The 25551-nt window shown below is 34.8% G+C and overlaps 1 protein-coding gene across 1 annotated transcript in view; it reads right to left on the bottom strand.

The window, feature by feature from the left end:
* The window catches only part of UBR1 (ubiquitin protein ligase E3 component n-recognin 1), a 69193-nt gene that overhangs the window by 26964 nt on the left and 16678 nt on the right, over positions 1-25551 (bottom strand). Inside the window, 23 exon segments of the mRNA XM_075754372.1 lie at positions 410-519; positions 2240-2339; positions 3284-3438; positions 5462-5510; positions 6033-6135; positions 7140-7192; positions 8138-8262; positions 8689-8752; positions 9344-9445; positions 9601-9666; positions 10172-10282; positions 10500-10561; positions 12785-12965; positions 13767-13895; positions 14196-14295; positions 14934-15091; positions 15764-15862; positions 16654-16742; positions 17165-17272; positions 18530-18653; positions 18982-19044; positions 20685-20823; positions 21342-21472. Coding sequence (XP_075610487.1) covers positions 410-519; positions 2240-2339; positions 3284-3438; positions 5462-5510; positions 6033-6135; positions 7140-7192; positions 8138-8262; positions 8689-8752; positions 9344-9445; positions 9601-9666; positions 10172-10282; positions 10500-10561; positions 12785-12965; positions 13767-13895; positions 14196-14295; positions 14934-15091; positions 15764-15862; positions 16654-16742; positions 17165-17272; positions 18530-18653; positions 18982-19044; positions 20685-20823; positions 21342-21472 — 2421 coding nt within the window.

The following is a 25551-nucleotide window of genomic DNA, read 5'->3' as shown; positions in this document are numbered from 1 at the left end:
ATTCTACAGGTCAAATGTACAACGTGGCCATCAGTCAGATTCATATGACTCAAGTCTTAATACAAGCAGCTTCTAAAAAGCCTTCCCAATTAATAAACTTTTATTTATCACTTGCTGTTATTTTATATAAGGAATAAAGTTTATGTATAAAAATGTCACTACTGGAATGCATTACCTAGCAAAAATTGACCCAATACTTGAAAGCAGCAATAGCAAATACAATGATTGTATTAACACAGTATTCAAGAAACCTCATCTCATCTGGGGGAAAAAAACGTTCCAACCAATTAAGCTTCTCAGGAAATCACTGCAGTTGTAAACAGTGAGTTATATGCAGGAATCATAACATCTTTCATAAGTGCTTTCTACATTACTAAAATCAGATCATACTTATCTCCCCCTTGTGTACCTGCAGTATCCAATTGACTGTGTCCTTTTGTGCCTCTAACTGAGGAACTCTCTTTAATTTTTCCAGAAGCATTAGCACATTCACAGCATTCAAGGCCGAGCTTCCCATTCCTTTACAAAGGAGAGAAAAATAGAAAAGCATGGGTCTTCAGGGGAAAAAAAACCCTCAACATTTTACTATATTTACAATCATGGACATGCCTTAAAATATTGCTAACTATATAACACACGTACATGAACATAACCTGTGTAGTTACATTGCTGTTTTAATTTCATCTGCTTATTCCAGTTAAATGTAGTATAAACTTTCCCCCTCGTACATCAATAATTTTTGCTACTTCTAAAAGCAGAAGTACGGAAAAAACCAGAATTGCCTTTCACTTCAAGGAGATGCAGTAAAGCTCTTACAGCTTACATAAGTTTTCTAACAGCTCCATGTGCACAAGTTTATTTCTATCATAAAAACCATTACAATTACAGTAATTATTTGCTTCCTCACACCTTGGTAGCAGTTCATAATGTTTTAGGCCATTGTCTAACACAAGCATGCTTTAAAATTGAGACCATTCTCTTCAATTACATTTCTTTTGCAGTATTTTCCATTTGAAATTAATGTGCACAATTTTAGAAGTGAGACAAATATGTTACAAAACATTTTTTTAAAATCACTTCTCAATAAGAGTTTTCTTACAAAAATACTGATTATCTCTGCATCCCTTATGTATAAATGAGGCTTTGGTTTTTCTGGTTATGCAAAACGAAAGCTGGCAAAGAATTCTCTACCATCTTAATTGTAATTACTTTCAGTGTATTCCTATACACTTCTTAAACAGAAATATGTTCAGTGTGATGATAGTATTTCTCCTTGCTCAACAGGAAGAAAAAATTAAAAATAAAAAAAATGTGAAATGGGAGTGTTTTTCAAACTCTGTGACACCTCTTTACACAACACTTTTGAAAAAACTAAATAAAGGTAGTTCAGTAGCTTTATGTATTTACTTATGTAGGAGGTATTTAAAAGATGCGTAGATGTGGTGCTTAGGGACGTGGTTTAGTGGTGGACTTGGCAGTGCTAGGTTAATGGTTGGACTCGATCTTAAAGGTCTCTTCCAATCTAAAAGATGTTATGATTCTATAATTTTGCTTCACAATCCTTATCTCTGTTTCATCTCTCAAGTGACAATTATGTTTATCTTGATAATGGAATTTTTACTTATTTATTTTTACACAGTGAAGCAGAAACTCTAGATAAAATGGAAGATTATTTAGAAAATGTAGATTCTGACTCACATTCACTAGTCTTGAATGTAAGATTAGGAAGTGCTGTGTAGGGACTTGGAAAAGTAAAGAAAAAGAAGGAAAAACAAAACAACAACAACAAAAAAATCACGCTTCATACCCACTAAGTTTTGCTTCTATTATGACTACCACAGTAAAAGACTTTAACTTGCAGGTAGATAAATAATTGCACAGCTCAGGAGTACAAGAGATGGAGACAGCACATAAATACACTGTCATTTTTCAAGGAGTTCTCAATTTCCATTTCATAATGGTCTTGCGAAGGAAGAACCGTTTTCAGTTACTTAACGCTAGTATTACTCTTCCATTTCTTTCCCAGGAAGAGAAGCACATCTGGGAACAAAGGAGGCTAGTCCAAATCTGTTTTCTTGATTAGTTTTTAAAAAAATATTTTAGCAGGTTTTAATTCTATAGCAAAAAGTAAATCTTTTCTGACTAAAATCACTGAATACTTTCTTCTAGTTTATTTTTTGTCCTTAGAAAATCAAGTTAGCCTAACTTACTCTGCCCTTTTAAAGAAAATGAAACATACGTGTTGCTTTGTGATAAAAATCAAAGGTTACTTCTTCTTCTGGAGACTTCTGTAACTGCTGCTTCTCTTCTAGTAACCCTAAAGAAAGGAGATGAAGCACCTAAAAAAAGAGGAAAATAGTAAATCTCATTCACTGTTAGAGGTCTGGAAAGCTGGCACATAAAATAAGGATGTTTAATATAGTTCTGCACTGTATGCTGATTATATCCATGACACAACACAGAAATGAGGAAAAGTGTAGAAATTGTACATGGAAAGTGAAATAATGCAGAATATAATTTCCTTGCATATTACTTGCACTAAAACTAATAAACTTGCGCACACTTTACATTAATAACATATGAATCTTGTCATTTTGCTGATAGAAATCTATGACTATTTGGTTAATTCTATAATCCAAAGATCAGCAGGTAAGGCAAGGCAAATAAATCATCTATGCATTCTAATTAACAAAACTGATTAATTCAACCACTCTGTAAATTCAGGACCTAATCCCATAAATATTTAAAAAAAAAAAAAAATCAACAATGTCAGTAATTTATATTTTTTTTTAAGCATAAAGTCACTGTGGTAAAATGAAATGTTTCAACACTTACAAAATGATATTATTTCATGACTGAGACTCCGAAGACATTTACATATTTGGAGACTTTGCAGCTTACAAAATGAAGCAACTCAATTTCTTTAAGATGATCAAAGGGTTACTTATTTGCACATGACATTTCAAGAAAAAGATGAGGTAAGGAGAATTACATATTGAAATGGCTCCAGTGATGAGGCAACACAGAGGGGAAAGCAAAATAGAAAACTAAAGAATATTCCCAGTTTAATACTATTGTGTTTCACATTTCTATTTTACAGTGGAGATAAAGAGTTAGATATTTTTTTTTTCCCAGTAAGATTTATAAAAACAGGTTTGGGGACAAAAAGTAAATTCTTATCATTCCAAGTTAAAGTTTATCTTTACGCATTTTGATCTTATCATAAGCAGTTAACATGGTCAACACAGGAATGAACACAGGAAGACGAACAAGCTAACCATACCATTTGGATCATAGCTTCAGTCCACAAGTGGGTTTCCAGTTCTACTGCTCTCTGAAGAATGGTCCGCAGTATGTGCATCATAACGTCACAGTTCAGAATCCTCACCACATTGCTGAATGCAGGACTGAAGTCTGGAGGAGGTGGCGGCGGCAATGCTAGAAGACGGAGATGTGCAAATGTATTAACAAACTGGCATCTCAAAGATTGCAGGCAAAAAGTAGAGAGCACAAACATACTAATTCCAGTGATAGAACAGCTAGACCTTCAAATTAATAAAGCTACGCTTAAACACAATTGTTCACCTAAGTCAGCTTTTATCTTTAGCAAAACTAAGTACTTTTACTAAGTTCTTACATAACACGCGTGCAAACTAAGCTAAAGAATCACAAGTACTTAATTGTATCTGTAAATGCAAATCTTTAACACTTTGCACTGCCTTATAATTTATGTATCACTAATAAACATAGAGTGTTTGTGTTTTGCATCAGATATAAATATTTCAAGTAGTTAAACAAGAGTAAGCAGTGGATATTCCAGAGTGCGGTGTCTCACATGACAGTGTCCCATGCCTAATAAGACTGGAGCTCTACATTCTTGCTGCTACTGGGGCATTCTGATAATTTCTAGTTATGTACGCTTTCTGAGCTAAAATTGGAACTGTGAGATGTGGTGCCTCACCTAGAAGCCACCTGGTGTCTTGGCACCTACTAACAACAGCAGCTCAATTAACACCGCAGCCTTTCCCTACCTGGAAGCATTGACTTAAGTCTTCTTTTGGTACCTGGATGCCTATTTTCAGAAAACTGTGAATGCAGTCTCTGAAACTATCAATCTTTTGACAATTTAGACTGAATGAATTATAGAAAGTTACTGACCAAGACAACACAGCCACATAAAAGCATATGCATGGAGTATTTGCAACAAAATGGGTAGCCTCAGGGGAATACACATCAATGTAAACAGTTATCTTTGTATTTTGGAACTGTATTATATGATTACATAAACATGAGTTTCTGAAAGTTACATCTAAATATTTGCACTTTTAAAGAGTTCTACAAAATAAACATCTCTGCTAACATTTTAAGTTGCTAAAGTGAGCAAGGGGGAAAAAGAGAAATTAAGTACTATTGAAAATCTGTCAACTGTATAAAATAAACAGTGGAGGAAGAAACCAAAAGTAATCCAAAGATTTTTTTTTTCTTCCTATTTTCCAGCTGTCATAATCTTCTGAGTTACTTACAACTGAAGGAAATTAATTGTTTTCAAAGAGAATGTGGTATCTGATTTAACGTGTCCCTCCTAAATGACAGTGCCAATTTATTCTTTTTTAGTTCCACAGTTTTTCAACTGAAAGGAACTCAAAGTAAATAAAATTTACTCAGAATGAATTTTAACCATCTTGGGTATGAAATGGTGTAGTGCCCCAACTGTACACAAAAATCGGAACACACTTTCAAGTAGGAAGCAAAGATTAAGGTATTCAAATGGAAGGGCAATCTGGAAAGAGAAAAATAATTTTCTGTTGCAACTCACAAAATCAGGTGATAGCTGATTTTTTTAAATTGTTCATTGTACTTACTCATTCATCTTACAAAGTCTTCCTCAAATCAACTCAATTAATGCTCTTGACTTGAATGGGTAAAAGTAAACTCAAAAAGGGAAAAAGCATTTGTGTTACAACAGAAACATGGGGTTTTATTGTTACATGTATTTGCAGCTTCTAAAAAAGAAAATTTTGATTTATAAAACTTAAGTCTCAAGCCACTTACAGAATGCCTATGAGCACTAGTTCCTCCGGCAACCTTTTCTACATGACATTATTATGTCTCAACATTGTGCTACTCACAAAAAATAAACTTTTGGCTCCTAGTTAGTCCATCATAAAAACTCTTAAGTTGTTCACTTTGTCAACGTGTACTATGCCATGTTTATTTGTCTACATGGAAATCAAACTAAAGATTCCAAAACTCCTATCTTTTTGTGTTAAAAAAAAGAAGAAAAAAAAAAGAAATGTCAGGTGCTAATTAATTACAATTAATATAAGTCGCAACAAATTTCATATGAAGTCAACTATCCACGATTAAGTCACAAGACGTCTCCCAAAGCTCATTTTATATGCACATCTACATACACTACTGAATTATCATATTTGTTGAGTCATCAGTTTCAATTTTTTACCTTCATCTCTGTTTTCTTGTTTTCTTCTTTTCTTTTGTGTATGTTCAGCCTACAGAAAAAGTAATGTTGTTATATCAGCATGTCTACAGAAGTACGCAATGAAACAATGAGAAATCCTAAACTAGAAATGTGGCAAGATACACGCCAATACTTGGTGATATAATTAGAATCTTGTCTTAAATTTGTTTAACAACATAGTATTTTGCATTTAAATTTGCAGTAGAGATATATAATTGGACATACTTGCTTCCTCAGTAAGAGTTATAAAACCAAAGTTTGGGGGTTTCCAGTTCAAAGATAATCCTTATTATATTTTGTTCTTAGCACAAACAGTTAACAGAGCTAACAATAGAAGTCACCATAAGAAAATACTAATGCAAACCATACTACATCAATTTGTATTAACAATCTTAACTTCATTGGAAGTTAAGTTTTGAAGTTAGCTGCATATACTCTTTACTGAATATGTTTCTTTAGATTCCATTAATTCCTTTGATTCAGCAAAATTCTTTAGACACTGATAAGTATGTACTGGTTTTTAACCTTTGAGAGTGAATCTTACACTGCTTACCTTGCTGTGCTGAGTCTTAGTGTAATGATAAAAGAACATATTGAACTCCTTCAAGCACTCATCTTTCAGTTCATAAACTCCATGGCCAGACACACCCGGTTTCCTTTCAGAGAAATATTTCATGACATACAGATTAATAATCTATGTTCAGCACATTTTTGAATGTAAACAAACCAGTAACACAATTTATTTTCTAAGGAAGTGCTAATAAGAAGTGGAATAATGATGGTTGCTTCATTAACTTATAAAGAGCATAGAGGGAGTACAGTTATCAGTCTTTAATTTTCAAGACTGTTTACTACTGGAAATCCTACTCAGCAGCAAAATATTTCTAGTCTATACCATCTACAGCACACCATATAGCCTCCGACAGGTAAATTCTTTTTAACCTTATGGCTTAGAATTTCAGACGTTGGATGTTACTGCATAAAATTCATTACTTTCTTTAACCAAGGTACAAAACAAGTAATACAAAGAGCTACTTTCCAGCCAGTGAGATGGTTTTTGAACCTTCCGTGTAATTCCCAAAGCAAAATTCCTACATACACCTATAGTTGCCCTTGATCAAACAAACGAGTCACATGAAATTTAAAATAAAGTATACTAAAATCATTAAAATTACAAGGCATTTTTGTGACAAAAATAGCAGTCATTTGAACTAATTTTTCTCAACTGCTACAATTCATTGTTCCAAGTTTGCATATATGTGTGTGTTAAAAAAATTAACTCCCATCTGAAAGTTACAGCAAATTAGCAACTAAATAACATCTAAACCAAAGATTAGGTAGTGATTGTCAAAGGTACAATGAGTTGTTAAGGGTCCCAGCCATCTTTGAAATAAAATGAAATTCTGAAGGTTTTCCCACTAAGACTTGAGATTACTAAACTCTTGAGACTCCTCAAACTGGGTTTGAAGAAAGAAGGGGGCAAAAGAAGAGAAGCAGCAGATTCGGATATTCCGTACACTTTCCTATGCATATTTGAAAGTATATATATTTCAAGACAGCAAAATATTAGCTGAAGAGAGACTGTGTAGTGCAGCTTGTTTATAATTAATACAATCCTATTCCACATTTAAGCTACTTATAAAACAATTTAAGAACTTACTTAAATGTAGCCACTTTATCAATTACATTCTCCAAGCCAGTTTCATTGTTCTCCTGGTAAAAAAAAATTAGTTTGCGATAAAAATATATAATGATCCAAGTATCTTCAGTATTATGCTAAATATAACAATAGACATACAGATTTTGATCAATTCCCTAATTCATGAATTAATATATTTTTCCCACTGTTATTCAGAAAGCAGATATTGACAAGTTACAAGGAAGTACCAAAGACAGATAATTCTTTAATTTAATCATGTAAAATTTTATTTATAACAGAGCTAATCTCCAGAAACAGAGCAGTCCCTTACTCAATCTCAATGTAGGGAAAAACAGAGTTTTAGTCTCTTAAAAGAGTGACTGTTGATCACCCATTATTGGCTTCCGATAATATTCTAGGCTATTTAATTTACAATAAACCTGAAGTTTTTTGCATTGATTGCCAGCCCTGAAAACTTGCACAGGCTATAAAATCTAATCCACATCCCTCTCCTTTGCTTCAGTTGTAACAGTTGGAATAGAATGGCATGGAAATCTGTGCTTTCAAATAGACCTGTACAATATTGGACTGCCACTGGATCTGCACAGGTTTAAGTGATCAAAATTACAGGATCAAATTTATTGATGGTACACAGGGCAGAATGGAATCCAGCTGCGTGGTCCTAAAGAGCCAAAAGAGAAAATAATATAAACCTTTTCTTTTTTAATCTAGGAGAACTGCAGCTGAATATTCTAAAAAATTCCACCTTTTCATCAAAAAAACACAATCCCCACACAAGCCTTTTCAGATCAGACCATACTTGCATCCATGACATTTACCTTTACATCAGTAAGGTGTGTAAGCCGCTTTGTCATGCTAATTTATAATTCTGAAACCAATGTTTGAGCTTTACATCAGAAATAAAATGCTTCCATATAAAGATATGGAAGCTAAAGAAGAAAAAGACATAAAACAAGAAAAAGTAAATTAAGCAAAAAAGTAAATAAACCAGGACTCACATTTTCAGGCAAGGACTTGGTAATTGCACTGTGAGCCATTGGTTCAATACATAACAGATGGATAATTTCTCTCATGATAACATCTTCTTTTGTCACATTACTCACTCCGGGCACATACCTTTCCCCTACCAGAGTGAATCAAAAGGAGAAGAATGGCAAATATGACAGTTTTAAAGCAATTCTGAATTTTGCACAGAGGTAATGCTATTGCCAAGATATTTCATAGTACAAGTTCGCATTCACCAGAAACCTATCCCAAGTGTCTGAGAGGAAAAATGTTTTTTAGCCTAGCTTCCCAACAAAATGAGCTGAGATGACGTTTCTCTTCATATTCTATTTTAATAGTCAATTATGAAGTTGTCTAACAGATTTTTTCACTATGCAATTCTATTGTTTCCAGTTGACAAATACTTGTGTTACTCAACCATCTATTTAAAATAAGCATTCTCCAGTATCCTCTCTATACCATCTATGTTAAAGAAAGTCATCAAGCCTGTTTTGTCAAACTGTAATAATCCATTACTACAACAGGAAACAGAAATGAAACTTACCCACAACATAGATGAGAATCTGTAGCATCTCTTCTATGAGCACATTACATTGTTTGATCAAATCCTATAAGAATTAAAGAAACCAATTTAAAAAAAAAAAAACAACAAACAAAAAACAAACAGGCAAGAAAATCTGTCAAATGACACTGAGCTCAGCATTCAGATGCACTACTTTGCTGAAGCACTGTACTGTAAGAAGAAACTTCCATTCTAACAAGCTGGAAAAAATGCCTGGGCTTGTAGGAGAGATGTTATTCTGCAATTGAAGTGCAAGATTCACATACAGGAAAAGAAACAACAATGCATCCCAAATGAAGGGTTATATGAAAGTTCAAGACTCAAGAAGTAGCACAACAATACAAGAAACTTCCAGCCAAAATAAGAACACATATTATGGCTTATAGAGAAGTCATTTACATGGATTTTGGCAGACGCCCTATGAAAGAAAGGTCAAGGAGGGCAAAACCTGTTTGCTAATTTTGAGTAAACCTCTAAAAATTCTGAATACAAAATCATTTATCTACCACTAGTTCCTGTGCTGACTGACTTTTAGTGTGGTCATAAAATGCAGTTATCAACAGTAGCTAGTTTTTCTTATTAATGTTCCATAAACTGAAAGCAAACAAATGAATCAGGAGAAATACTTGCCACTTACCTGATCTTTGGTGGGCTTGATCTTTTTGAAAGCATCAGCAAGCTCGTATCTCTGCAGTATCAGTAGGAGGAACTGGTTTGGATCCATACGAGATGCACCTATCTATCAAAAAACCCAAACTAATATGAACATCAGTTACTATTACAGTTCATTAATTATGAATAATACTCTTTTCCCAAAAGAAATATTTAAAATCATATGAACTTAATTAAAATAAATTCCATGAGTCAAGTAAGCAATGATTCAGAACATTATACCTGGAGCATGATGATGTCTTTGTCATACATCTCTTCTCTGCATTTAACATCTTGATAATAGAATACCTGAGAAATAGGAAAACAAAATTTAGGTAAAGTAATGCACTATCACACATGCATCAGTTCATGCCTGAGGCCTTTTTAAACTTTACAGCACCTTTACTGAGTAAGGGGAAGTCCCATGTTTTCTTTCAAAACAAATATATACTTTGATGGAAGTGAAAAATGTTTTTCTACCTATCCAGAGAAAGTCTACACTGTATTTCCTCATACCTCCTTCCAAGACAACACAATGCTAATGGCTGCTATTCATTAAGGTCAAAACATCCTCCTTCTCCTGCCCCAGTTCTCAGAGAGACAATTCTACAGGGGGCTACCAATATTTACTTTGATTTGACTACAGGGTCTTGTGAAAGGTAAACACAGAAAATTTCTGCCATCAAAGAAAAAAAAAAGTGAAGCCAAACCCTCAAAGTGAAGAAGATTTTCCTCATATTGAGATGGAGCTTCCTGTGTTCCAGTTTATTCCCACCATTACGACCAACTCACTATTGAATATTGTAGGGAGTACCTGGCTTATCAGGGAGAGCCCATTCCTTCTCCACATCTCTGCAGCAACCTGAGCAACCAAGACAAGACATCGCAATGGATATTCTACTAGCAGCTCCACTTGAAATTCCTCCTAGAATTTAAAAAAGAAGAAAAAAAAAGAAAAAAAATCAAGCAAGAATAAGTCTATGAGGGATTTTAAAAGTGTAAGTCCTAATGAACAAAGCACATTGACAGCTGCAAAATAACTTGTGTGTGTGTGATGAAAAGTTACAGGATATAATTTTAGTCTTTTTCCTTCCCAAAGTATAAATCACAAGAAGCAAGGAGGGGGAAAAAAAAAATCTTACAGGAGAAACAAACTCGTGTAATCTTGAGATGGTTCCAGTCTTGCTTAATCGTACATGAAGACCTACAAAAAAAGCAAACAAACAATTGGAAAATAAATCAAACTCAGTAAAGTCTCTCCTCCAACCCATTCTAAATGTTAGCTAAATCATCTACCACTCAGAAAATTACAGAAAAAAACCTCGAAGTTTATCTAGGAAAGACTTGTTACCTTTTTTTTTTTTTTAAAGACAGAAGATCTATTACATTATCACAAGAGTTCTTACCAGTCTTACAATTCATTATTTTATGAATAAATATATTCATTTAATGGATTCATTAAAACCACTTAAATTGAGAAGTTAAATACTATTAGCAAAATTTTAATTTCACATTTAAATTGTATGTCAGTAATAACTGAATTTCAAGACTACAAGGCTTAACAGATGGTATCTTGGTATGAAATGATGTTGTAAAGAATGTACAGCTTAATAATAGCATATGATTTCATTTGTAGTCTAGAGAAAGTGGCGATCACCCACTGCTGTGGTCCTTTGTATTCTGATGGGAAATCTGTCCTGGCATGCTGCAAACACATGTCTTTTAGGAGAAGCATTTTAACAGTCCTAAGATATATGTAGCTGGAAAATAAATTCAAGATACAATAATAATGATGTTCATTTAGGCAAAACAGGTACATGGAAAATAAGGAGGTGATTGGTGACAGCCAACACAGCTTCACTAAGGGCAAATCGTGCCTGACAAACTTGGTGGCCTTCTATGACGGGGTTACAGTGTCGGTGGATAAGGGAAGGGCAACTGATGTCATCTACCTGGACTTGTGCAAGGCATTTGACACTGTCCCGCACGACATCCTTGTCTCTAAATTGGAGAGACATGGATTCGATGGATGGACCACGTGGTGGATAAGGAATTGGCTGGATGGTTGCACTCAAAGAGTTGTGGTCAATGGCTCAATGTCCAAGTGGCAACAGTGATGAGTGGTGTTCCTCAGGAGCCAGTACTGGGACTAGCACTGTTCAACCTCTTTGTCGGTGACACGGACAGTGGGATCGAGGGCACCCTCAGCAAGTTTGCTGACGGCACCAAGCTGTGTGGTGTGGTCGACACGCTGGAGGGAAGGGATGCCATCCAGAGGGACCTTGACAGGCTGGAGAGGTGGGCCCGTGCAAACCGCATGAAGTTCAACAAGGCCAAGCGCGAGGTCCTGCACGTGGGTCGGCGCAATCCCAAGCACAACTATAGGTTGGGTAAGGAATGGATTGAAAGCAGCCCTGAGGAGAAGGACTTGGCGGTATTGATTGATGAGAAGCTCAACATGAGCCAGCAGTGTGTGCTTGCAACCCAGAAAGCCAACCATGTCCTGGGCTGCATCAGAAGATGCCTGACCAGCAGGTCGAGGGAGGTGATTCTGCCCCTCTAGTCTGCTCTTGTGAGACCCCACCTGGAGTACTGCATCCAGCTCTGGGGGCCCCAGTACAGGAGAGACATGGAGCTGTTGGAGAGAGTCCAGAGGAGGGCCACGAAGCTGATCAGGGGGCTGGAGCACCTCTCCTAGGAAGACAGGCTGAGAGAGTTGGGATTGTTCAGCCTGGAGAAGAGAAGGCTCTGGGGAGATCTAATAGTGGCTTACCAGTTTCTGAAGGGGGTCTACAGGAAAGATGGTGAGGGACTGTTTATCAGGGAATGTAGTGACAGGACAAGGGGTAATGGGTTTAAGCTGAAGGAGGGTCGATTTAGATGAGATGTTAGAAAGAAATTCTCTACTGTGAGGGTGGTCAGGCACTGGCACAGGTTGCCCAGAGAGGTTGTGGATGCCCCCTCCCTGGAAGTGTTCAAGGCCAGGTTGGATGAGGCTTTGGGCAACGTGGTCTAGTGGAGGGTGTCCCTGCCCGCAGCAGGGTGGTTGGAACTAGATGATATTTAAGGTCCCTTCCAACCCAAACCATTCTATGATTCTATGAAATAGAAACAGAACCACATAAATTCAAATAGTCCAGAGAAAACTGAAGATCTCATTAAAACATGAAACTTCTTTCTTGCCTGCCTTTCTTATCTTCTTCCTGTTTAAAAAAATGTTCTCCAACCTCCAAGGCAAATGTTCCTTTGAAACATTTTCCCTTAGTGGGACATCTGGGGATTAGGGTTGCCTGATCGTGAGAACATCAGAAAGTCAGAGAGCGATTGATCTGCGAAGCACTTAATCTAAATGCTTTCTAGAATAAAGAAATAGAGATGGATGATAAATGTAATTGAATTAGCAATCAAAACAAAACACACCACCTACCTGCAAGAGTCCTAGACAGGGGTAAATGTATGCTGACAGGATCTGCAGACACTCTGTAAGGTCTGCTCTCCAGAGTATGGCCACACAAGTGAAACACTGTCTTTTCCCGTGAGCGGCCATTTGTGCTGCACCTCATCACAGCTTTATGACATTCCCTGTATGCCTTAAGCAACAGCTCTTCCTAGAATTTAAAATAAATGCATAGCGTTGTATTTAAAAGTCATACACATGCACTAGAATTCCTCACTTGTTTTTTCTAACAGCATAAACAGTTACTAAAAACCCATAATACAATTACTACTTATTTCTTAATACTGAGAAGTACTGGACTGGAGCAGTGGAACATCCACTAAAGCTAACTAAAAATATGCTTGTGTTCAAAAAAGGCTGCTCTGCCAAATGCTCTAAAAATCTATCTGCTTATTTAAGCTGCAATATATTGATATTTGGCATAGTTTGCACCCCTGAACTGCTGTAGTTCTTCCTTTCTCTCCCTACTGAGGAAAAAAAAGAAAACCACCTCAAAATATCCTTAACAAATTTTACAATTTCCCCTCTTTCCTCAACACAGGGATGAGCTCCAGCACTGATTAAGACTACTGACAGAACAACCACCCAATTAGCACAAAGTTTCTGCAGTCCACTTTTGCAATGAAAAATAAACACCATGTGCTTTAAAACCTTAAAACTTGTCAGTGATACCATGAACCTAATACTCAAAATATTGAATTATGAGAAGTATTTTCTCTTTATGATTTGCCTGACACCCTGTGCAGCTTTGTCAGCTAGAAGATTATATTCTTCTGAGATGCCTTCTCTCTCTGCTATACCACAGATTAATTCTTTCAGACTCATTTTTTTGTGGGATCTCTATTGAATAGTGAGCTTTTTTTTAAAAAGCTGCTATTTAAAAAGCACTCAGGAATATTCACAAAAGGCACACACGTAAGAATCCCAGATCCCAGACAATTTATATACTTACGTCACAGGCACACCACTCCTGGAACATCAAAAGAATGTTCTTGAGCTGCATCTGTATAGCAATAGCTGCTTCCCAGTCAGGGTCCACCTCAATGTGCTGACCAATCTGTCTTTTTATCTCCTCCATTCCCTGAAATGGAGATGCCACAAAATACTCAAGCTAAATCAGTGATCACAGGCTTAAAACAATACAAAATCCCATAAGCAAAGGGTAAAATATAGATTGTTCAGATACACGTAGCTAAAATTGATTAATATTACTTTTATAAAGTGAACATTACTTTTTCACCCACTCAAGACAGGGATTGAAGAATTTACCATCTTAATTGCATGTTAATATCCACCATATTGCTATGGACAAAAAGATGAGCAAACAAAATTACTGTAATATAACAGCATAGTAGAAAGAAATTATTTAAATGTGTTGTACCTGCATGCAAGTTAGAATCCTTAGGAAAGAAACAAATCCTTCTAAAAACCGCTCCCTCAGACGGTCTGTCCATAACGTAGGCTTGCTGACTAAGACATACCTGCCCCCAAAGAAAACATTATCATCTTTTGTTCAGATTTCTTTTCTGCTTATGCTTTTATTTAAAGTGTTCTTTGTATTAAAATAATCAACTTGCACTATCACATTACATCACCATCCCCATCTCAAAAACTCCTCTTAAAAATTTCACCAAACACTAGAGTTTTGTGACTCCATCATTTGAAACAAAGAGGTTTGTTGTTTTGGTTTTTTTTAATTCCAAGGTATTTGGAGTGGTTTGCTTTCACGTTATTCAGTTTGTTAGAGTAATTTGGGACCTGCATAGCATTTTCCACTCCTACAGATGAGAATTATACAGCTTTCCCAGAATGGTAATGAATAGAAGCCAAATTTCCCATACTGTCTTACAGTAGATATATTTTGTTTATTAGCTCAATTGTTATATGGAATTTTATCAGTGAAAATCATCACATATTGTATTTACAGAATATAATTTTGGTATTTGAAAATTTTAAGTTTCCACTGAAAAATAAACCATTAAATTTTCATGTGTGTTTTTTGAGGGGTTTGGTTTTGGGTTTGTTTTTAAAGTAGTTTTATCATCAGCTTCCCAAATTGACATACCTCATCTACTGACAGTTTTCTAACATTGCTCAAGCTTCTCAACTTTATGCTTACCTGAGGTCATATATTACTGCATATACCCGGTTCAGTTTGTCTTGACTGTAACCTTGGAAGTTGAACTTGTCATTTTTGTCTAGGTACTCTGGAAGCACTTCTAGGAGTGTCTCTGTAATGGTGGTGATTACATTTTGCTCTTCAATAAGATGTCGGGCCTGCAAGAAGAAAATTAAAATTTTTTTCATCCTATTTTTGTTGAAGGGAACTGTAAAAATATTTTTTCCTTTGAATCCAGTCTTTTTGATTTGAAATTATTTTAAGCATTTGCAAAGAGTCCAAGCTACAAAAACTTCCATAGTATTTATTATGTACAAACACAGTTTCTCTCAACTTAGCATGTTTGTTCACTCTGACAGCTTCAATGTAACAGACATGCAGTTTTTTCTAGAAAGATCTTGTAGAAAAGGACTTTTAGTATTAGTATTTCAAGCAAGAAACTTTAAAACCTACAGGTATACTTCTTCCCCCCAGGATTTAACATATTTCACGCACACAAAAAGACATTTAACCATTTTTTTGCCCCCTTCTCCCAAGTTTTCAAAGTTACATAAGAAAGTAAACATGAACAGTAAATGAACACAGAAAGTTAATGCAGAGAATGATGCTGCCTAAAACTTCTACTTATTTGCATTCTATCTTCTGTAATGAATTTCCACATAAATTCAAGCTCCTGCTTCCATATGGGCCTTAGCAAATCTCCAAAATCATTAATTTTCAACTCAGCAATGCACAAAGACTCTCTGCCAAGTACAGTAATCTGCAAAGGTGGTACTGCTAGTAACTCTCAAATTTATTTTACATGTCTAGCAGAGACAGGCTGTACATACCAGAGTAGGTACGGTGAACATCTGAACTGAGAGTGCTGTCACAGAGAGAACTCTGTCATGATCATCATTGATGTATTCTTTTTGCAATGCCTTGTAATACTAGGAAACAAGAATATTGGGGAAATTAAATAAATAAAACAAGTGTTAATTAAAAATGTTTACTTATTTATTTGCAAGAATTACATCTCAATGTCCTTCTTCCTTTCTAATAGGAGCAGTTCAAACAACAAAAATGGCACAATATCCGCAATGCATCAAAGCAATTAAATATGTTCTCCACTGCCTTAATACTGAAGATAAGCACAAATTTAACTGTTCTGCCAGACTGGAACCAAAATATTTTTTTCTCTTACAACCAGTCTTCCCCATGAAAAGAAATTAAATATCTGAAAAAAGGATCAATAAAGACATTAACTTAATATAAAACAGGTTGTCCTCCTGCAGTGAACTGTTATTCAACAGCTGTCTATAAAAGATAAGTAATGTAAGTGTTTGCTTTGTTTCAGTCCTGTGAAAACCATGAGGCGTCAATCCCCTTTATCAGGATTAAAGTCTCATCCTAAAAGGAAAACCACTTGGTCTTATGTTTCATATATTTCTCAACTACTGTAATGAATTTTTAATAATAAAACAGACCAGTTTCAGTGGCAGTTCATCTGACATTTCAAAAAGATACACAGAATACTAACAATACTGCATTCCAAATAGCATATATATCTGTATGATTATAAGGAACAAACCAATGATACTGGAATTAATACACTCTGTAAAGGTTGAGCCAGTTGCTGAAGCTCTGCTTGTTGAAAATTATTTATATTGAAACAATTTTCAGGAAGGGGGAAATTTTACAAAGCCAGTAAAAATTCATAGCATAAAACCCAACCATTTACCTTCACAAATTCCACAGCAAAAAGTTTTTTGTATTGCATTTCCATGAAAAAACTACTGAAGATAAGTTCATGAAGAACCTTCCTTGCCCCTGTGAAGAGCCAATACAATGCATATCACTTTATTGTACTAAGATGCAGCTTTTTGTGGAAAAGAGGAACAGATTATTAAATTATAATTAAAAATCATTAAAAGCCTTGAAATGGTTATGATGTACATGAACAAATTTATTCCTATTTTTAACATTTATTGGTATGTATTTAAAACACAGAACAAGCATCAAGCTACATCTTGTGAAAAGATTGTTCAAAATACATACAGCAGGAAAAATTTAGAAGGCAAATACATACCAAAATATCAATTATCTCAGCTGTAAAAACAAAGGACATATCAAAAACCATAATATAAAAACTATAACTCCACCTGCATAGCACTTGTTTACTTTTACACATTTGTTACACACATGAAAAATTAATTTGCCTCTTCAGTTTAAAGCAACATGGATACACAAACCTTTATGAAGTTTTGCATCCCATAGCATCAACTTGCTTATGAAGCATGGCTTTTCAGATCCAGCTTCTTCTTTGAGACATATTTGACAGAAGATCTGGCGAAAGTCACCTATAGGGATAAAACTACTCATTTGTACAAGAACGCTTCCATAATTAAATGGTACGAGCCAACAAGATGACAATTACAGAATTGTGTCCTTAAAAAAAAAAAAAGAAAAATGACACTTAAGTATGAGTTATTTTTTAACAAAGTTTTTTCTCAGTGAACATACTCTCACATTCTCTCCCCTTACCTAATTTCTTCTTACTATTCTTACCTACTTTATTTAATAAATCCAGTGATGCAAAAGAGTATTTTAAAATGAAAAGCATTTAGACAGCTTTGCAAAGCAGATCCATAAGAACAGTTCACTACGTCAGCACAGAAATGCACTGAAATTTGTACTGATTAGAAGAACTGTCTGAGGACCTTGGACCAGCGAGAAAATACCATCAGTGAAATAAATAAAGTTGAAAAGAACAGAAAGATAAAATTTGTAAAATATTGTAAAGAATTACAAAAAGGTACAATTATGATATATGCATTTCAAGGGAAAGATTGGAATATAAGTGTTCAGAAAAAGAGATAGGAAATTCACTTTGTTATCCAAGCTTACAGAAGAGGCTAAAGCAGACCAACAGACTTACCCTATCAAGAAGGAAGATAAGCAGTTGAGTAGAGCTTAATCTATGCATATTTGTACAGTGAAAAGAAATTTTATAATGGCTTTAGCTTGGCAAAACACAGGTATGACAAAACCTAGTAACAGGCATCAAAGTTAGATTGATTCAGAAGTCTTCCTTGAAACCAGGAACATCATCAAACACCACAACAACGTTTGAAAGCTTACAATAGTCTTTCCACCACTAGACAAATTTTTAAATTAAGGCTTTTGTTTGTTTTACTGACACTGTTTAATTAGTCGCAGCTATCAAATCTGAAGCAGGAATTAATTCAAGCAGAGGATGTATGCTTTCACTGGAGGTGGTCTGCAGCTTTCCACCAGCAGCTTTTAAGCAAACAAGTCACTGTAATAGGGCATGTGATGCTGAAACTGAAGATAATAAAACTTCTAGAGGAACAGACAGAGCTCAAGCAGGGAAAGACATTTGTTTTAGCAAGAAGGAACAGAAAAGTATTGATATTCATAACCATACTGATGGATATCAGCACCCACACTACTGTATTATTTATTTACTAATTAGGAGCATGAAAGTATTTTAATAAGGGAATATCATAAATAACACTGCTAAAGACATTTTTTGAGATGATTAGTCACTCAAATGCTGACATGGCATTATTGTAACAAAAATCAGTCATGCTTACTTGAATAGCTCATGAGTTTGTTCAGCCAAGAACCAAGACGCAGGGCAAACTTCTGGTGAGCCATAACATCAGCATGCAGAACCTCCACATGAAGTGCTCGTTGAGAAACATTTTCAGAATGCCTCTAGGAATCAGGTAAATATTAGCAGATATAAAATAAAGATAACATGAATTTCCATTTTTTGTCTTTACCACCCATTACGTCTCCCAAGCACATGTTAATGGCAAACTCCAACAAAAAATGAAATCAGTCTGATGTTTTATTTCTGAAGATACCTATTTATAGCAAAGGTGGTGGGGTAAATTCAATTCCAAAAAGTTCACAGGCAGGTTATAAAAACACAAAAGCACTAAGATAAAGACTGTACAGCAGACAAATAAGTCTTCAGTATTAATAATCAAGAGGTTGATTTGTTTGGTTTTTAAATGAGAAAATTATTTTAGGAAGTTACCTTGATTTCTTCTTTTGCTTCCTGACAAGAAGCATAATGTCCTGCCTTAACAGCTCTACGACCCTGTTTAAAGAAAATATTGAGCATGAGACCAATATAAAACAAAACCAAAATTTCACAAGCCTGATTCTTGCTATGTTTTTTATACATAAAAGAAAAATGGGGACCAACATCACTCATGGTGCTTCTAGACAGAAGCAAATAAAAATTAACATAATTATCTTTAGAAAAAACTATTTTAATTAAATTAACAATGGAACAACAAAGTAAATTCTGGGTATCTTAATATTATTAGCTAAAGAAAATTCACATACACACTAAAACAGATGAGTGGGATTTCTGCAGAATACTTTAAATACAAACCACATCAACTTTCTTCCTTCAAAGAAAGGAAGGAGTTCATTTCTGTTCCTTCGTCTGTACTTCAAAGTACAGTCATCCTGAACTGCTTTTCTACAATCTTTCCTACTATTTCTTACTTCTGTATATGAAATAGCAGAGTATTTTATAAGCATGGGTTTGATAGCTCTTTCAATAAAGCCAAGAACAGATCCAGCTTAGACCTCAAATTCCACTCAAAGGAAATCAGAGGTATGGGCCTCCAAAACAAGTTCTCCACAGAGCAGAATTTCACACAAGAAGAGAGGAGGTAGCTTTTGTTGTACAACTGTGGTAATTAAAACAATATAACCTAGTTCTGTGCTGTAACAGGTGCTTTGTAAAACAGGAAGTCTGATCAACTCTGGATCTAAAATTTAGGTTTCAATCAAAAGGAACCTTCATAATGGAAACCTTTAAGCATGCACGTATATACATATTTTACAAAACCTGCAATTGTAAGACAAGCCTTGTAATTACATGAGACTGACACTACTAATTAAATACAAATAAACTTTTATTAACTGAACAAATAGGAACACAAAAAGAAAACATAGTTTTTACTGATTAAAAAAGGACACTAATATTAGTAAGATACTTTATATGTAAATATAAAAAAAATACGTATACAGCTATAGATAAAGTTTCTCCATGTGCAAGCACGTAAGTTTTGTACTTTTGTGAGGTAAAAAAAATGGTTGCAATTAAGATAATTCAAACACTGATCATGCTTCCCCCCACCCCAGTGCCCAGTGGAGGAAAAAAAATATTACATTACTAGTGTAAGGTCTTTACATGGGATATTAGTTTGAAAAATGAAATAGTAAAATTGTCAGGTTCACCCGCATTCCTTCATGGATTCTTCCTGATTTCATTTGTTTAATTTGAAGTTTTAAGATTTTCAAATGAAGTCCAAGTCAGAACGAGCACTAACTCTTGCAAAATGTAAGGTATGTTTCTGATTAAATACAACTGAATATGCATATTTCTGACTTGTGTATTTTTCATACAAATACCATTAAAATAAAACATTAATGTCAACTGAGAAGGAAAAAAAGGTAAAGGAAAATATGCAAAACAGGAAAGGAGCAACTTCAGATAAATCATCTCTTCTCTTTCTCAAGAAACTGGATTTTGTCCTGAAGAAAAAAAAAATACAGTTTAAAAACTTTCTTGAAGCAAGTGCTGATTAACAGTTACTCTGCAACATGTTTTTCTCTCTCTTCTCCAGCATCCCAGAAACAAAGATTCTATGATCAAGAGATTATAGTGGCACCTTTTAATGATTAAAAAGTTACTTTATCCCATATCCATAATGCACTAACCTCTTTATCTATGGCAGTAGTATGCAACTGGGCTTCACCAAGTTCACAGCCAAGTGCCCTTTGCAGGCTATAGATGACATGATCGTAAGAATGATGTTCATCATTGAAAAGGACACAGTAGTAGCTGTCTACCTTCTCTCTGCTGGGAAAAAGCCAACATATCATCATACGAATAAAAATAAAATTGTAAATAGTGCCCTATCCAATACAAGCAACAGCTCACTTGATAGCTTTAGAGAAATGCCAAATACAAAACAATTATTGAAGAAAGTTAAGCATGTTCTTCATGTCAAAGACACACCCAAAAGTTCCCTCACCATCTATACCAGAATAAGCCACAGAAACCATGTACAAAAGAGATTTTAAGTTATTTCATTATTCCATTATTATTTCCTCTCTCTGCTGTTTTATGATCCCATTTGTCTTTTTAACATGATTTTCAACAGTCTTTTTCCATTTTGATGGAGCACAGTCACACACTAATTTTTCCATGAAGTACCCAAAGCTTTTCTCTATATAACTGTAGGTCAAAAATGCCACAGTGCTCTTTATAGGGATTTTGGCACTAATATGTTTGCATGAGTGTTAGAATACCACAGGCAAAATTATTATCAAAGTGTCTAATGCCTTGAAGAGAAAGTTGAAAATACTCCCTACCTAATTGTGAGCTCTGGTGGCAGCTCCTTCTCTTCTTCCCATATAAGCATATCTACAATGTATTTTATCACAGAGGGAAATACCCTCCTAGAGTGCTCCATAATTTCTTCATTCAACTGATATTCAGAATTCTGTAAAACAGGAGATAATATTAATATGGAAAAGAAATTTTAAAAATGAATGAAGGGTTGGTAGAATACCTTATTACCATATTTGTTTCAGGAAATTAGCCTTTTCATTATTTTCAAGCAAATTAATCTCACCTGATTTCTTCTCTTCAAAATTATTTCATCCCAAGGGCTCTCAGTAGGATTCCAACAGTTTCATCTACCTTTTTTTACGCATCCAGTTTTTATCTAGGAATAGACTACGAAAGGCCTCACCAAATGTGTTAGGAAACTTCAATTCACTTTTTTTTAAACTTAGGTTTAAAAAAGCTGGTTAACAGCTTTCTGTACACCCGAAAACATTAAAAGTTTGCAGTCCAGACCAAAATTCTTCCCCTGCATTGCTTGCTCTTCTGTGTGGGTATTCTGTCAAACATTTACGACACTCCTTGAACAGAACCTAACTCTGTTCTTTTCAGAGATCCCACCCCAGATTTAGAAATCATTCAAAATATCCCTGTAAACTGACATCCACCCAGAAAAAGCTCGTTAAGTGAATATTAATCCTTTCCCTAAGCATTTAAGCAGAAGAGAAATTAAGGTTATAAGCAAAGAAAATCATTACCAAATCTTCACTTAAGAATGAAGCAACCAATATTCAAGTACAAGATGTTGCAACAACATTGTGTGAAAAGAGGGCTTGAATCCAAAGGCCCTGATGACCTTTTCCACAAACCACCTTCCCTTCAGCATATGCACATATAAATGGTATATAATGTTGTTATTAATGTTAATGCAATGAAATTCAGTAATTTCATATACAAATATGTCACAGAAACAGAGGCTGATATTTTTTAGAGTATTTACACAAAGTTTCCTCTAATTTTAGGATCGCCCAAACTGCCTACAAAATCTGAATACGTATGTGTTGGCCAGAGTAAGAAAAGATGAGAAACCAAGATGCTTTCCAAGAATAAAGCTTTTCACATGTGACTTTTAATCCCAAAGTACTAAGGGCACTCACCTCTGCAATACACAATCTGACAGATGTTAAATATAAAAGAACAGAAAGAGTGCTGTGTTTAATAGAGCTAAGAATCATGTTTTTGAGAAATTCTTAAACCAGCTATACAATCACATTTAACCATTTATGAAGCAGGTTGCCTTTAAGAAAACAAACAAACAAACAAAACCCCCCACAAGTAAAATCTTGTCATGTCCATATGTTGGAAAAGCTAAAAAAAAGTAATGGAAGACGTAAAAATGCGTTAACGTGACCAATTGCTTCCAAAGCTCTGAACAACTGTTTTCTGACCTGATAATCATTGGAAGAATAATTTGGAGTCAAACATACAATCTAAAATGTCTGCCAATGAAATCATGGTCTATAAATATCACTGTGTGTACATACTTAATTTTGGATAAGCTCGTGGTAGATCTTGGTAATTAAGAATGTAAATGTCATGGGTAATTATTTTTTCCCCAGACTGACAAAGCTATCATCATCTTAAAGTTTGGAGCAGAATGAAAAAAAACCTATAGTGCTAAGAATAATCTAATTGAACTGAGTTGTAAATATACTATTTTTCCCCCTATTATTTCTTAAGAGTTTGACTTTTTTTAAGCATTAAAATATTTTAAGCAAAAATTATAGAGCTGGAGGAAAACAAAGCTGTGCATAGAGATACTACAAGGTTCTTGTTTGGGGTAAGACATGCTGGTCTCCTTCAGTCTGTTGAAGACATCAAAGGAAACTACATGAAAAGATTTATAAACTATTAAAAGTAGGGATTGCACTTATACAAATAGTGAAAAGTTAAATGATGCAATACTACCTCCTATGCTATCCACATTAATAGAAGTCACAGTAAAATGAACTTAAGATACACCTAATGTAAATTGAAAGGGGAAAAATAAAATTTCCTCAGAAGTATGCCCAAAAATGTGTAATTATTCAAGCTTCAGGTAAAGCTTCAAAATTGTGGAAGAATGAACAAAGTATGTCCAGATATCAGAGTTTAAAAATAACTATCAACTTTTTTTTTTTTTTTTTTAAACAAATGTGCCTGAGAAGTATTTTTACCTTATCTAAGATACAAATTCTTAAAATTATCTGGTCTTAAGGATATATTCAGGCAAAATGTTTTTTATATTTGTGGCATAGTTAAGACACTAATTTGGAATCAATAGGGAATGGATCACTCCTAAAAGCCTGGAGTAAGGGGTCTAAAACAAAGGATTGCTTTTCTGATCTCCATATTACAAACATACCAACAACTGTTGTAAATATCTCCTGATTGTAAAACTTTCTTTTTTTTCAAATTAAGGTTTAATTAGGATATTTGTAAGGATATTGTATCTTACTAATGCTCCCCTCATTATCTCAGAAATGCTAAAAACTCTGGTGCTTATCTTTAATGTTGTAGATTGAAACCTGTCCTGTACTAAGGGCTCATTTTTAAAAGGAGGTCATTCTGTAGATCAAACTCTAAACTTAATCTACCTTTTAAAAATAGCAGCCAGTTCCTAAGCACATTTTTACCACGTTCTGCATAGCAGACAAACATACTGCAAACATCCCCCTCTTCTCATTTGCTCCTACCTGATCAGAGTTTATAAACACTCTAGCATGATACATCCTCTGCACTTAGAGTAATTAAAAGAATACTGGTCAGGATCAGACAGAAAAGAGTGCTTTTTGTTTGACAAGCATGCGATAAACTATACTATCAGAAAACATGTTGGAAAAGAAATGCAATGCAAGATGTCTGTTCCAAGCGCACTTTGCAACTCATTTCTTTTAATAAACATTATATGATGAGAAAATTCCTACATTATGACTGTCCTTGATTCTCAAAACAGTGAGCAAACTATGAGGTAATCCAAACATCCATGAGTCTCTTCATCATAGCCAAATCCCTGATGGACAAGTCTTTTATTAAAAAAGGAAGATGGTCATGCAATGCAATCTATCAAATAGGTATGTACTGCGTATCTTAATATACGGATGCATTTCATTATTGCAGTGGTTTTACTTCTGCCCTTTTAACTAGGGAGTCTACATATACTGACTGCATAACTACATATATTGACAACAAAGAACTATTGTAAGAAGTAACTTTCTACTTCAAATTCAAATAATTGTCTGATTATAGGTTTTCTATCATTCATGACTCTTGGGTAGCAGTCACTGTAAGAGCATGTTCCAGTTTGACAGCAGTTGTAACATAGCTTTGGACTTGCACAACTCCGTAACAGAAGTGATGATCAAACAAATTCACTGCACACCAAACAAAGACCTTATCAGAGACTGGAAGAGAAATATTACTCAAAGAAGCATGGGAGTTTCCCTGTTTCTTTATGATCACAGGTATGATTACAGTTCTCAAAGTTTAAAACCAAGAGATACTGTGTTAGCTGTTATCATTATTGATATGATCTATCCTCTAACCTTATCTCCATTGGATGCAAGTGGCCTGAAGAATATTCTGAGCAGCTTATCTTCATCCAAACAGAAAAAAAGTGCTGCAGACTGAATGCGTGCAGTTTCCTCACAAGCTTTGTTTGAATATGGTTTTGAAAAAAAAAGGCCATAAAATTTGGACAGTGTGATTTTAACGAGGGAAATAGCTTTTGGATAGAATTTTGATAAAGGTTTTGGTGGTTTTCCTAATATTTGTTTTTGGATTATTTTATTGTTATGAAAAAGCTATTCTAAAGGAAAGGGAGGTAAAAAGCAGAATATGCTGTCACAGCTGCAAACACCAGATCTGTGAGATCAAAATCTATACCTCACAGACAAACAGGTTCCCCAGCAGAAAGTTAACATTTCATAAGCCTTTTCAGGGACCCTGGTCAGAGTTGTTGGAACTAAAAAATGCTATTATTCTCAAAAGTAAAGTGCTGAAACAACTGTTAGAAGATCTCATACAGAGATCTAAATTTTAAAACTGGGAGATACAATCTCTTTTGTTTAGAATCTCCTTGTTAAAGTTAATGTGCTCTATAGGTCCACGTTCATTCCAGATATCTGAGTAATTTTTTTTTGTAAGCCATCACAAGTGAAATCCATAATGTATGCTATCTACTGTCTGTAAGACAAA

Source organism: Balearica regulorum, chromosome 5, assembly GCF_011004875.1.
Source record: "Balearica regulorum gibbericeps isolate bBalReg1 chromosome 5, bBalReg1.pri, whole genome shotgun sequence".
NCBI lineage: Eukaryota > Metazoa > Chordata > Aves > Gruiformes > Gruidae > Balearica > Balearica regulorum.
This window is presented reverse-complemented; position numbering and strand designations above follow the sequence as displayed.